The sequence below is a fragment of the Falco peregrinus genome, chromosome 1 (assembly GCF_023634155.1).
Source record: "Falco peregrinus isolate bFalPer1 chromosome 1, bFalPer1.pri, whole genome shotgun sequence".
In the NCBI taxonomy this organism is placed as follows: domain Eukaryota; kingdom Metazoa; phylum Chordata; class Aves; order Falconiformes; family Falconidae; genus Falco; species Falco peregrinus.
Window position 1 is genome coordinate 50,895,142 of NC_073721.1, and position 13,606 is coordinate 50,908,747.

General features: G+C 37.8%; 1 protein-coding gene across 2 annotated transcripts in view; it reads right to left on the reverse strand.

Moving 5' to 3' along the window:
* Positions 1 to 13,606, reverse strand: part of TTLL11 (tubulin tyrosine ligase like 11) — a 50,326-nt gene that overhangs the window by 11,598 nt on the left and 25,122 nt on the right. Inside the window, exons 1-2 of one of the 2 annotated variants that reach the window (XM_055814119.1) lie at positions 8,371 to 8,629; positions 7,839 to 7,938 (exon numbers count right to left, since the gene is read on the reverse strand). The exons of the other annotated variant lie outside the window; for it this stretch is intronic. Coding sequence (XP_055670094.1) covers positions 7,839 to 7,864 — 26 coding nt within the window. The 5' untranslated portion in view covers positions 7,865 to 7,938; positions 8,371 to 8,629. Of the gene's footprint in view, positions 1 to 7,838; positions 7,939 to 8,370; positions 8,630 to 13,606 lie in introns of those variants that run through there. 2 annotated transcript variants of the gene reach the window in all.

Here is a 13,606-nt window from a genome sequence, read left to right on the forward strand (position 1 = left end):
GGGAGAAAAGCCTACAGCTGCCTTTGAGGTCATGGATAAAAACCTCAAAACCAGCATCTCATTTCAAACTAACTGAACTAGGTCTTAAAACCGTATTTCTTATTAGAAAAGTATTTTAAAAATAAACCCAGCTTTTTTGTATCCTACTGCATCTCTCATTCCTTTCCACTTACACATTGGGAAAAGTCTACAAAATATTTAAATCAGAACAAGTAAACTTAATTCTAATCTTTATTGACAAATCTTGTACTTCCATTAAGTAAAAAAAGAGAATATTTGCTTTTACAGGTTACTGCTTTTATGAAGTGTAATGATTTGTTTTCGTTCTTTATCTTCCCCCCCTCCCTCAAGGTTTCCTTTCCTAATGCTTACAGCTTAATTAATTTGATCATATAATTTGGATTAAAGTGAAAGTTATATTTTGCACTTTTATTAAAACCTCAGACTCTCCAAACCAAACCTGCACAAGAGCTTGTGCAGATCTGTAAAACTGAACTGATACATAGACTTGCCTACTCTGCACGCTCACCTTAACTGCAGGTATTTATGCTGACTCTATTCAGAGTGTAATTCTCCACAGACACTACTTCAACACGAGTTTATTTTCTGTAGATCTATTCAACACACTTGTATGCACCCAATCCCAGTGTGGGCTCACCACGAGCAATTAAGAACAACTGCCTAGCTGGGTATTACAGCCAGGCTCTCTATCTATAAAAACAGAGTTTTACTGTGATCTGCACATCTTTACAAGGAAAGAGTGCACAACCAGTTTTTTGCCCTAGCACTAGATAAATGCTACTCACTTGCAATGCACCATTACATTTTCTTTTGTGTTTCGCTGCCATCTGCCATCACCACACCATAAGGGTGAGGCGGATGCATAACTCCCCAAGGGTCATGCAATCAAAGATCGGTATAAGCACTGGCAGTACAGCTACACACAGCCGCAACACAGCCCAAAGCCCAGCAATAATGAAAATGTAAGAGTGATTTTCACCTCCATTCCTACCATTAACTCATCGGTCAATTGGAAAATACAGAAGTACACATTTTTGTAGTGTTACCTGCCAGATTCAAAGTGTTGCTGAAAACTCCTACACATACTTATCATCCAGTTCTTTCTTACTCCAGAATGTGCCTTCCAAGAAATTCTTACATACGCTGTCTCTTTCAGGGCTTCACCTTGGGAGTCTGGGTACAACACCCAGGGTTCTCACCCTTGGCCCTAGTCTCCCTGAAAACCTTGAAAAAATGTCTATGGACAAGTGCCACAGGGGAGTTGTGGGGAAGGGACGAGAAACTCCAAAATGCTAAACAAATGTCCAGAAAGCGAATTTGCGCAGGCTCCCTCCATTAGCTCCTTTCTCACAGGATTTCCAACAGGCGAGGGGAGGAGAAGCAAGCTGAGCCCCACACTTTAAAGCTGCTCCTTTGAATTAATTGTGTTGACTGACACAGCTGAGTCAGGCTAAATGAATGAAAGGTCAAATATAAGGTAATGCTTCTGTTGCCATACAGAATAAAAGCAAAGCTTAATTTACATACTAATGTCTGACCTCAATACATTAATTTCTCTAATTCCGCAGCTCATGACAGATCTCTCTTTAGAAATTATCAACTGTGCAGAAAATATTAACTGCATCTTTAAAAAAAGAATTTCAATTTTAATAAAGCTTATGGAAATGACATCTAAGACTACTTATCTTTTATACATGATTACTAATTTATTAATGTTTCCTCCATCTATGTTTTATCCCTTTCATTCTGACCGGCCTTAATCTTTATGCAAATACAAGTTGCTAAGGGACAAACAAATTTGCAACTACTAATTAAAGGCTTCAAAATTTGCAGCATTTTGTATACTTGTATATAAAATTTAGCTGTCAAGTTCAGTGTAAAACAGGGTAAGAACTGCAGTATTAATATTTCTAAGAATGCTCACTTGATACATTTAACATTTAGGGCATTGCTAGAAGTATATATTAAGCAATTCTGGTATCAGCTGACAACTGCTTACCTAATAAAAGAAAATATTAGGTTCTGAATTCTGAAGCTATAATTATTCCCTCAGCTGAGCCTCTATTCTCAAAGCAAGGACTATGTTAACATAGTTAAAAGCAGAGAGTATTTTGCATGACTAATCTATCTATCCACCCATTTATCACCACAGTATATGGACCTCCCAAGAAATTGGTGTTTGTTACTGGCTTGTGTAGGTATGAAGTATGTTTCTGTGCTCATTCTCAGAAATAAATTGTTTAGGAAACTAAGCCAAAGCCAGAGCAGTGTCTCTGCATTATCAACCATTCATTACTTTTATGAAGTAATCCAGTTAATTTTATTAACAGAGACTTCCAGTACTTGCAGTACACGATAGCAAGAAGTTTCATAGTTGAACTGCATGTTGTGTGAATAATCAGCATCTTTTGTTTTATACCAGCCACTTGTGAGTTTCATTTGAAGAAACTGAATATTCATCTCCTCTTCACCCCCTGGCAAAGTAAAAAACATCAATAGCAGTAGCATTTCCTCCTTTCAAAATAATAATAAAGTTGCACAAAAACAAAAGAATATTAAACCCCACAGAGTAAGAGATTTTTGAAATTCTGCTAGAAACATTATTGCTCTTACGTATAGTTTATTCAACACTTCCAAGAATGCTTTGAGGCAGTCAAAGCAACCACAATAAAGAGTCCATATTTCAAAGAGCTGAATCAATCACATTAAGAATAAGGATTGATAATCACCACGTTGTTGGCAGACAACTAACTTCACATCATACAAAAAACAATTTGAAAATGCAGCAGCTGTCCTGTCTCCTGGAAGCAGAAAGTGCTGAAAACAATCAGAATTTCCATATCTCTCTCAGAAAAAAGAATCCTTATCTCAGAGAAATAAAGCTGTTAAATCACCTCACTTAGATTTTAACCTTATTGAGAACATGACCATGTCTAACTTTGCCTGCACCTTCAAGGCCCAACATTGCATTCATTCTGGAAGGGGGGAAGAAAAGGAGCATACCAAGTTTTTTTTCTGAGAGTTGGCCAACACATTTTAGGTGAACCCAAGGTTAAATTAAAAAATATACTCCATAGCTTTGCCATTTGCTTAACGAAACCAAAATAATTTAGCAGATTCTTGAAAAAGTTAAATCGAAGTCCCTGCAGTCAGTCATCAACAACCGCAGCACCTCTCACACACAGCATCTGCTCGCTGCAGACTTCCCATTTTCTGTCCCATGAGTGTTATTTGCTCACCATGTGCCATACTCAAGCTCCACAGACATCCGTCCCCTGAGAAGGATGGCTCGCTGCCTCTTGAGATTAGGTGGACTTATTATAAAAATAAGCACATCTCATTAAAGATTGAGTAGCTTTTGAAAGAAAATGGAAGATTGCGAAAGTTTGCCACCTGAACACATTGCTAATGAGTCTTTCCAAGACGTAGAAACCTAGTGGTGGTCCCGACTTGCTCCACGTCAAGGGCACAAAGCGATGAGTGAGAATATCACTGACATTTTCATATCATATGCAGGAAAGACTAAGCCTTCACTTCAAACTTGAAACCCAAGACAAGCTAACGTCCTGTCCTACACATTTTGTCTAGGAAGAAATGCAGTTTGTATCGGGAAACATGTCCAATAGCCACGCAAGCAACGCTACGCTTACTGCAGTTATCGACAAGTATTATTCAAGGATTAATACTTCCCTTTCAAAGGAGTTGTACAGAGTCTTTCCTGTCTGAATCATGCATCGATCAGAGGAATTTCTGAAACAGGAGACGGTGCAGAGGCAAACCGTGCCCAGCTTCCCACTTTTAGCCTATACAAATGCGGCCGTGTCTGTTCACTCCTAGATGAAAGCATTCAAGAAGCTGTTGTCCACTCTTATGTGGAGAACGCTACAGAAATAGCTTCAAATATCCTGTAATGTAAATAAGCTTTCAGATTCCATTGAAAAAAATCACAATATGGGCAACAGCTAACACAGTTGTGGCCATCCATAAAGTACCAGAGCATGGGGAACAAGATATTTACATCCCTCCCTTGACAACAGGGCTGTGGAAGGATTTCAGAAGATGAACCCAGACAGAGAAACCACCGGTTCACAGAAACCCGAGAAGCCCAGAAGTCTGGAACGGATCTTACCCGCCCTCATTAATAAGCGAGGATTTGTTCCACTATCCTCTGAAAAATGTATCCTTCTAGACAATATAGGCATTTGTGATCTTAGTATCTTCCGGATCAGAAAGTGCTTAATTTTAGGGTGTTTTAAGGAGACACATGTATGAAATGAAGTGTTTAGGTTTTCAACAAGCCTATTACATAAATCAAAAGTCAGAAAGGCTGTGTTAATTCCCTTGTATTTTAAAGTAAAGCTCAATCCAATAAACAGTTTCAAACCTGATATCCAATGCTCTAAGTGTTCACCAGTGATACTGTGATTAAATCTAGTTTTGTTAAACTCCACCTTATTCAGTGATGACTGGAATCAGTACAGCAGTACACCAGGGAGAGGAGACGTCCTTTAGAGATACAGCGCAGATCCTGCACACCTGAGCTGAACATCCAGCTGTATGTAATGGTTGCACTTGAGCTCTGTTTTTATTTCTACAGCACCCTCTAATACATAGTTTAAACCATTAAAGTGAAGAAATGCATTTGAGGGGTCTCAGGTGCAATGTGCCAGGAAAAAAGCTATTTCCTAATTATTAATTGAGATTCTTTATTTCCAACTTTCTCTTTTTAAGAATAATGGTAAAATTAGTCTGCATTAGCTAAAGATTTATTATTTTTAACATAACAGAAGCATGACTGCTTATGCTATTACCTATATTATCTATTTGAATGCTGCAGAAAATACGGCATTAGTAAAATGAAATAATGGATAAGCAATGCAAAGCCTGCATTGAAAGAGTTTGTTCCACTGTAGCAAAAAATTATTATAGAACAAAGATCATTAAATATAGTCCCAAATTCTTTATTTTTTGTGGAGGTAGCTTTTATTATTCCTAGTAGATTTATTTGTGTTCACTATTTGCTTTTAAAGGTACTTACGTGCCTCATTATTTCTCTAGAGCTTCCTTTGTTCCATTAGAAAACTGCCTTAAAAATAGTAATACAGGATACTGCAAAGGCAAACCTGTTGTAAAGCCTGGTAATATATTGAAACCAACATTAAATTAGACCACCAAGTGTCTTACAGTAGAGTAGAAAAAAAACTAAACCCCATGGTATTTCTCCCCATGTGGAAAATCATTCTTAGAAAGCAGTCATGATTATGTTAGGATAGAAAAGGAGCTTTACCCTGTCATCCAATAGAGTAGAAAGCAGAAGTGCAATTGCATTTTATCAGCAGTAATCCTCCTATTAAAGCAGGTGAATTCTACATACACAAAATAACACCACTGATGATTACACTGCTGTTAAGTAATATGGCTTTATGCTTTCATTTTCTGGCAACTGGGTGCTAGGCAGTTTTATTGCTTTCTCATTTTTTCAGAGACTGGAGACCAATTATTACTTAAAAATAAGCCAATCATCTCTCTTGCTAAAAGATGACTAGCAGCAGAAGTTAAATTATAGAGAACATCACTGCCCCCAATACATTAATTTCTGTCACTCTGTCACTGTAAAAATTTACAGCAGATATAATCTCTTTGAAGGGGGATCAAGTCATAGAAAGTACGAGCCTAGTTTTAAATAGAATTTTAATGAAAGCTTCGGGGAATGATGTTTATGCTGCTTATCTTTCATACCTGGTGATTAAGTTAATTTATACTTAATGGAAGAGGATATTTCTAATCCCCAGACAGGCTCAACATCTGTCTGTGACTATGTTTTTGGAAGCCTTAAGCTGCTTGTGATTGATGTAATAAAACCAGGATCCTGCAGAACTGACACCTGAAGGATATCTGTAAGAGGGAAAATGTTATTTTTCTGCTCAGTGCCTGCACTTAAGTCAAGTCAAAAACCCAAGCACTTAATCTTGCTGTCCCTTAAAAACCTGTTTTGCCATTATTATGTGAGCATAAACAGGGGAATAAGCAAACAGTTCTCATATACAGTTATGATCTAATATTCATACTCATTATGTGCAGTGGCTGAGAACACGTAACTTTCTGATGGCCTGAAGCTAATGAGAATAAAGCTCCTGCAAAAAAATCAGAGAAATAACCTCCTTCCTTCACTTCTTACTCATGTCTATTCAAGACCAAATGCTAGCAAAATAAATGCTTGTATTTACCCTATAGTTATAACGGGGTGGGGGGGGAAGTCTTGAAAAGCAAACATCTTGCCAGAAAAAGATCATTTTCAACTTTGTCTCAACAAATCACAGAATTCCTGCAGAAGGGAAAAAAGCAAACAAACAAGAAAATTTTTATTTCCAGCTGCTATGTGTATCCATGTTATTTTAACATGGTGCTTTTCCAGACAGGAAAGCAGCTGCCAGACAGTATTACAGAGCAGGTCATCAATACTGTCACTGGAAAAGTCTAAAGAAGTTCAAAGCGCCACAGAACAGAGGGAGGACCACCCTGCGGGTCTGAGTGTTTAACGTAAAACTTTCTGAACAGGGATAAGATAGCACCCACACCTGCCCAAATAAAGTCTCCCTGGAACAACCAGCAGCTACACGTTAACCAGTAACACTGGAAACATGTTCAAGGAGTGCAGTAGTATTTAAACTCCAATACTGTATCAGGTGTAAGAATGCCTGACATGAATTGCTATCATCTCCCCAGGCCTAAAACCCCCTTGTTATAGTAAAAATACCCTCAAAAATCTTATTGTTTACATATCAATTTCATTTTTAGTATAAATTATAAAATTTTCTCTCCAGTAAAGAAGTTTAACACTTTGAACATATTTAGCAGTACAAGCTGGACCCATTTCATGGCTCTGGTCTCTGACATACTGGTTGCACAGCCACCGACTGGGACCATCCTGGCACAGATGATGCCCTGGCGACTGGGGAAAAGGCAGCACAGACACGATGCTCACTTAAAGCAAGGCTCCAGATGTAGAACAGTGAACACACGTGTAATGAAGCACCATACCAACCAACATACAAAGCATGGAACAGTGAACGTACTTAAGCACGTCCCAACAGAGCGCAGTGAAGTTTGCTTTCGCAAATTAGGACCCTGCATTTGAACTCCAGCACCTTCTAGCCACGCAACATAAGGAACAATTTCAAGCTGAGCATCCACACATAAATGTCTACTGAACAGGGAAGTCTCACATTTTCCTATTCTCTCAAGTTTTAGCTCAGGGAATCTCTATCTTATTCAGGTCTCCCTGCCTTCTACTTCTGTGATCCCTGAGGTTGATTTTGCTTCTCCATCTGGTTATTCTCCAAGGATTACCATGCACCTTGCCTTTTACAGAACATACTTGTACAGAGTCTGTAATCCCTCTGGTTTTGGTATTTTCTTGGGAAGGAAAAAGACCCTACATCACATTTGATATTCCACTTCAGAGGTTATTTGGGTGAAGAAAAACCTAGAAGTTCTTTATTTTATTCTAAAGCAATTAAGGTATCAGCAACTTCAGTTGAAAAAAAAAAACCTAATGACTGCATGTGAAAACCAGCAAAATTAAATTTGCAATAAAAAACAGGATCCTTTATCTCCCTCCAAGCATCTTAACAGGTTTACTCAAAACCTTGTAAAAGCAAGGGGGCTTTTTCAAAATAAACTCTTCAAACTGAAAAGAATGTAACAACCTCATTCAAAAAATACTGTCGCATTTTTAATATTTAGAAATACCTAAAAATCATACAGAAAAAATTTACTTCCATTAAAATTCCAATTTATGTTAGAATTGAGCTGACCTTTTCAAGCGCTCTCTCCAAACCATGCATCCAAATTAGCGAAACCTGCCAGCCGAGACACACTTTGCAGTCAATGAGAAGTACTATCAGTTACTTCAGTCTGTCAAAAAAAAATGGAGTGGTTTTTGTTCAAACTAACAGTACCAAACTTGGGCTTCTGTGTTACAGTACAGAGAATTAACAGTTTGCACCAAGTGAAAAATACATAAATGAACTGTGTTATTTCTTATAATGACATGCAGTAATTAGATCATTAAATCCGCTCTATAATTCATTACTGCACCAAGACTGACAACTATTTGCTATGAGTCCTCCCATTCTTAACCTCAACATCCACATACATTGCAAATAAATAATTCTTAGGAGGTATTTGCACGTAAGAACTTTCCACTGGTGTTCAGGGTTATAATCCATGTGTATGCATTCATTTATTCCATTTTACTGTTACCTTAATAAAACACTGACTGTTACGTGGCCCAGGAGCCCTACTCCACAGAAATTACTTGTTTCTTTTATTGGTAAGGTGATGTACCTTAGCATGCCCTTGGCTGATCGATTTGTTATAACATCTTCTAGGTTGCATGAAATCTTGTTTTTTTAAATCCGTTTGTTCATGGGCCGTGCTCTTCTGGAGGGAACATAAAGTACATATTGCAACTCAGCAGTTGCATGAAGAACTTAAAAGATATAACTGGAAACCAAGTAAAAGTATTCAAGGCTCACCCCACGGATTTCATGCAATCAAAACTATCACAGTTGGTCATAGTTTTAGCTACACAAACATATATATTGTGAAGATGGCAAGGAGACAGGTAAGAAGTAAGACATTTTTATACTATATACAAATACATTTATGGGTAACAGACTTACACACCCAAATACACACTATATTACACTATAATTTACAGTAAACACTTGTGCGCTTATTTCTTGAAAACTATCTGTTGGGAAGTAATTTATCAGAAAGAATACATAAAATTAGAAGTTACTGGAGTTGACCTTATAGACCAACCGGAAGAAATAATTTAAAAGCAGAGTTGCTTCTGTACGGCACAAACATACATTGCAAAAGGTAAAAAGGAAAAAATGTCAAATTAAATAAACATTTATCCTTCATTTTAGACAAGCCAATTAAGCTAATATTCTGAAAACCAATTTTATTCAAGAAGTGTTTAACTGCAGGTTAGTAATGGAAACTGTGCCTTACACAAAAGCCATGAAAAAGCTCTATACCGAGGGGTGCAGCTGGATCAGGGCTCCTGCAGTAAGTCAAGATACCACCCAAACCCCAGAGTATGTTAGCAAGCTGCAGGGTAAGCAGAGGTGAAAATTTTGCTGATAGCAAAAAATCAGCTCAAATTATTAACATATTGAAGCATCAGGAAAAAAACAATCTGCACTCAAGCCTAACAACTGATCACCTTGCCTGTATGAACATGCAAATTCAGTGAACCCACTTGGCCAGAGAAGGCACACAGATGTTGTCTCAGCACCGTACTTTTAACACAAAGAAGAAAAAAAAAGCGGTTTTAACTTCAAACCATAAGAGCTTTCCTGTATTGAAAACTAAAGAGGAAATTATAGCAAATCCAAAGAAGATGTAGTATTCTCTTAAAAACATACTTGAAAAAAATTAAGTAGTTTCCTTAACAAAGGAAACAACTGCTCATTTTCCTCCTCTTTGCACTAGACAGGCTGCGACTAAGGCAGTCTAGCACAGGAAGGAAGGAGACTGCAACTGTAGAAGAGAAGACAGAATAAACTTTCTTTCCCTACATGAAGAACAAATTAACTTCAATTAAATCAATTTTATAATCAGAAAGTTACTTCTTCACGCAAAGCATTTCCGAACAGCCTGTTTTCCAGTTAGACAGCACACTAAACCGTGTCCTCCTCTGCCCTGGTACTCTAATCAGTGGATTCACTATACACAAATATATTTGTTTAGCTTTTACTACATGACAGTTTTTCAACTTAAAGAGTGAGTATGGATTAACACTCTCTGACAAAATGTATTGCACTTTCAGAGCTGGATGGATGCCTAGATCACTGAGGCAGAGAAGCCCAAAACAACCTGAGCCAAGTACCGAAAATTAGTTGGAAATTAAGCTCTTGTTCAACAGAAAAACACTAACCTCAGGCTGAAGAGATGTCAGCTCTGAAGGCTACACATGAGAAGCCCTGAACAGTGGAAAAAACACTTAAAAACACTGACTTCTCTACCACGTTATTTCTGCAAGCCAGTTTATCTCTGAGGTAAAAGAAAAAGGTGAGCAACCTCAACAAGTACAGTAATTTCACTCTCTCAAAGGTACAGAGAGCTAACTCTACAAAACACTTAAGTGTACACTTAAGCACTTGATGAGTTAGATCAAAATTCCTGTTTGTTTTATATCTTATCCAATGTAACCTGAGCAAATTTCTGACCATGCTTAATCTTAATTTTCACTGCTTTAAGCAGAAGTTTGCCAGCAGCAATGGCTGGATACAGCAAACATCTGTGCGCAACAAAGCTCCCAGGGATGCTTTGAAGTATTGCCGAGTTTATGTTTAAAAAAAAAAAACCCAACCAAACAAAGAAAATCCCACCACAACAGAACAAAACAATACAAGAGAAGCTTACTTCATCAGAATTCAGTCAAAGCAGGAGCTCACACCAAAGGAGCTCCAACACGTATGCTGTCAGTTACGGAACAAGGCTTGAGCAGCCGCCTTGCTGTTGGGCTTTTTATTCTGGCTCAGTGAAGTCCATGGGACTCCTCTTGCCCCAGCCATTAACTGCAGGTTACGAGGGATGCAAAACAGAGCGTGCCTTAAGCCAGACTCTATTACCATTCAGACTCACTTATAATCTCTAATCAAATAACTAAATTCAAAAACATATTTAGACCCACTGCTCCACGTTCATTTTTATGCCATTTGGAAGGAGACAAAGCAGCCACCTAACTTTATGCCTGACCTCCCTTCTTTTAGGGCAAACCTTGAAGATCACAGCAAATTCTGTGGCTGCAGTACAAAGACTAGAGGAAAGTGACATATTCTGATAAAACCTTCCTTTTCTCAGTGTTTTCTTTTCATTTAAGAATCATCATAAGGAAAAAAAAAAGCGCAAAGGCTTCTTAATGATCAACTTAAAATGTAATACTGTGTGAGTAAGATGTAATTGCTATAGCTCATTATGATATATTAGAATGTTTGGAAAGTTCAGATTTTATGGAAACACTCTTGACAGGTCACATTCCTCAGCTGATTTCCAGTCCTTCCTCTGCTGCTCACTAGAAATTTTAGAGAGCAAAAAGAAAGAAAAGCGATGTCAATAAAAATGTAATTAGATTAGCTGCATCTCATACCACTCTGATTCAAGTCTAATTGGACAAACCCGTCTCCATTCGCCATTTGATAACATAAAACCAGACTTCACACTGGAGCTAGGGGCACTGCAGCACACCAATTACTGCAAAAGCATGCTATGGTTTTGGACCAATTAATTTCACAGTGCTGAAAATGAAGCCTTTCAAAATTATGCAACCCATATCAGTTCTTGTCCCTTAAAATTTTTAAAGGAACTGGGCCTGTCATCATCTTGTTTGCTTAGTACATTCTAAGCACTTCCAGCTGTCCCTCAATATGGGGTCATTTCAAGACATTCAAACTAAGACCGAATTCACTCTTTATGTGGAAGTTAAAATACAGTCTTTACATTCAAGACGTTAGTGCTTAGATTACAATATATGAGCAAAGGCAGACCAACCTGCAAACCTAGACTAACAGCAGTTTCTTCAGTGGTGAAGGTTAAAATGGGAACAATCATAAATTAATCTGTTGTCAAGCATGGGGTTTAGTGCTGGTTTGTGTGCATTCCAATGATATTCTAGAAATTCTCCATTTTATTACAAAGGACTGTAAAAATGAGAAGATGAAAATAACATCATGAAAGAATGACATTGAGAAAACCTCTTTTCAAAATCCTAATATCCTGAATATTCAAATAGCACACCATGCACCAAGTTATGATACTGCATAGAAAATGCACTCTATGCAGTCTGTATGGGTGAAAGTAAAAGATGAAGAGATCACTAATGACAATCAGGCTGGCAAGAGGTGAAGAATGCTTTGGAAACCTTAGTAACCACCAGGGGTATTTACTGAAAAGTATAGAATCAGACCTAGAGTCTTCCAGAGAAGAAAACCGAAGCTCTTCTGTAATATTGTTACGTAACAATACATAAACTGGCCTCGTATACTACAAAGCATAATAATAGGTCATATCCTGAACATTATTAATTCAGAAAGACTGGCAATGCATGGGAGAAGCAAGGCACCATCCTCTTTTCACACAATGAAAATGGTAGCAGAAGGAAAATGGTTTGTCTAAAGGTCACTGAGTAAACTGGCTGAATTGGAAATGGAAACTGCATCTTTTATGCCCTATGCCAGAGTTATTTCCACAAGACTTAACTTTTCCTCTAATGGTTTGATAGAGAAAAACATCTATGTGAATTACTGAATTCCTACTGTATCTATGCTAGGGATATGGGTTTAGCCATTTTTGAAGAAAAGTTATTATTGCTCATGCATTTACACATTTTTAGTCAATTAAAACATTTCAGATTACATGTGAAATAGAGCCACTTACAAACTAAAAGATCTGACCTTATTTCTATCAGCAGATTTTATTTTCTCTTCTATGTGAGGACTGCTGCCACAGCACATTCAAATTATTTGCCCCTGTTCTGCACTCAGTATTGTATTTTCTGTTGTAGTAAACACTCTTGTGGCACTTTCCTCTAAGTGGCTCTTAAAACCAATGGAGAACTATTCTGTGAATCAAACATTACCAGCTCCTTCCCTTCCCTTTGTGGGGGGATGTCTCACATTGTAGTCTGCAGAATTTCCAACACAATCTGCCATAATCGACAGGAGAAAGGTTAAAAGCTCTTAAGGATGAAGCAGCTAAACAATTGGAAAAGCAAGAACAGAGAGCAAAGACCAAGGCACCTGTAACATTTGCTTTACAAAACCCAGAGTAGTTGAGGCTAGTTCTTCTTGAGCAGAGTGAGAAATAGCAGTAGAAATAAATACTCTCCAACTACAGAAAAACAAAGTTAATGTTTCAGTAATCTAAACTGAAGTAACATTGACAAACATCACATTTAAAGTCTCCCTCACATGTCTAACTCATCAAAAGCCGCATGGGCTAACGTAACAGACAAGAATTGATACTGAAGCTGGCAGATTGCCTGATGAAGGAATAAACCAAAAAGCCCTCTAGGAAAGAGAAAGGGTCTAATTCAATGTACTTTCAAAGGGCTTTGGCAGAATGATCCTCAATATGAATGTTGGGTCATTTTGACTGATGGAGAAAAAAATTGTGTCAGCCTCCAAAGTGAATCACAGTAGAAAGATCAATCTCAAGAAAGCCACACATATGAGTTCATACACTCTCGGGCAGAAATAAGGCTTGGAATGAAGAGGTGGTGCCTGAGAAGCATTTGAATAGCTGAAAACCTGACCAGACTTCCAAGTGATCACAAAGGGATACAGGAATCAGCCTAAAGCTCTAGCAGTCAGCTCATCAAGTCAATTAGCAAACGGAAACCAGAATAGTGATACTACCATAGCTAGGTGTATTAGGTGCTTATTTTTATAAGTGCTAAACTCACCATATATTACACAAAAGGCGCTGACAACCCTGAGTTATTAATTCTTGTGGAACATAACACACTTACTCACAGAAGCAGAAACTAAGATAGAACAAGACCAAGGAA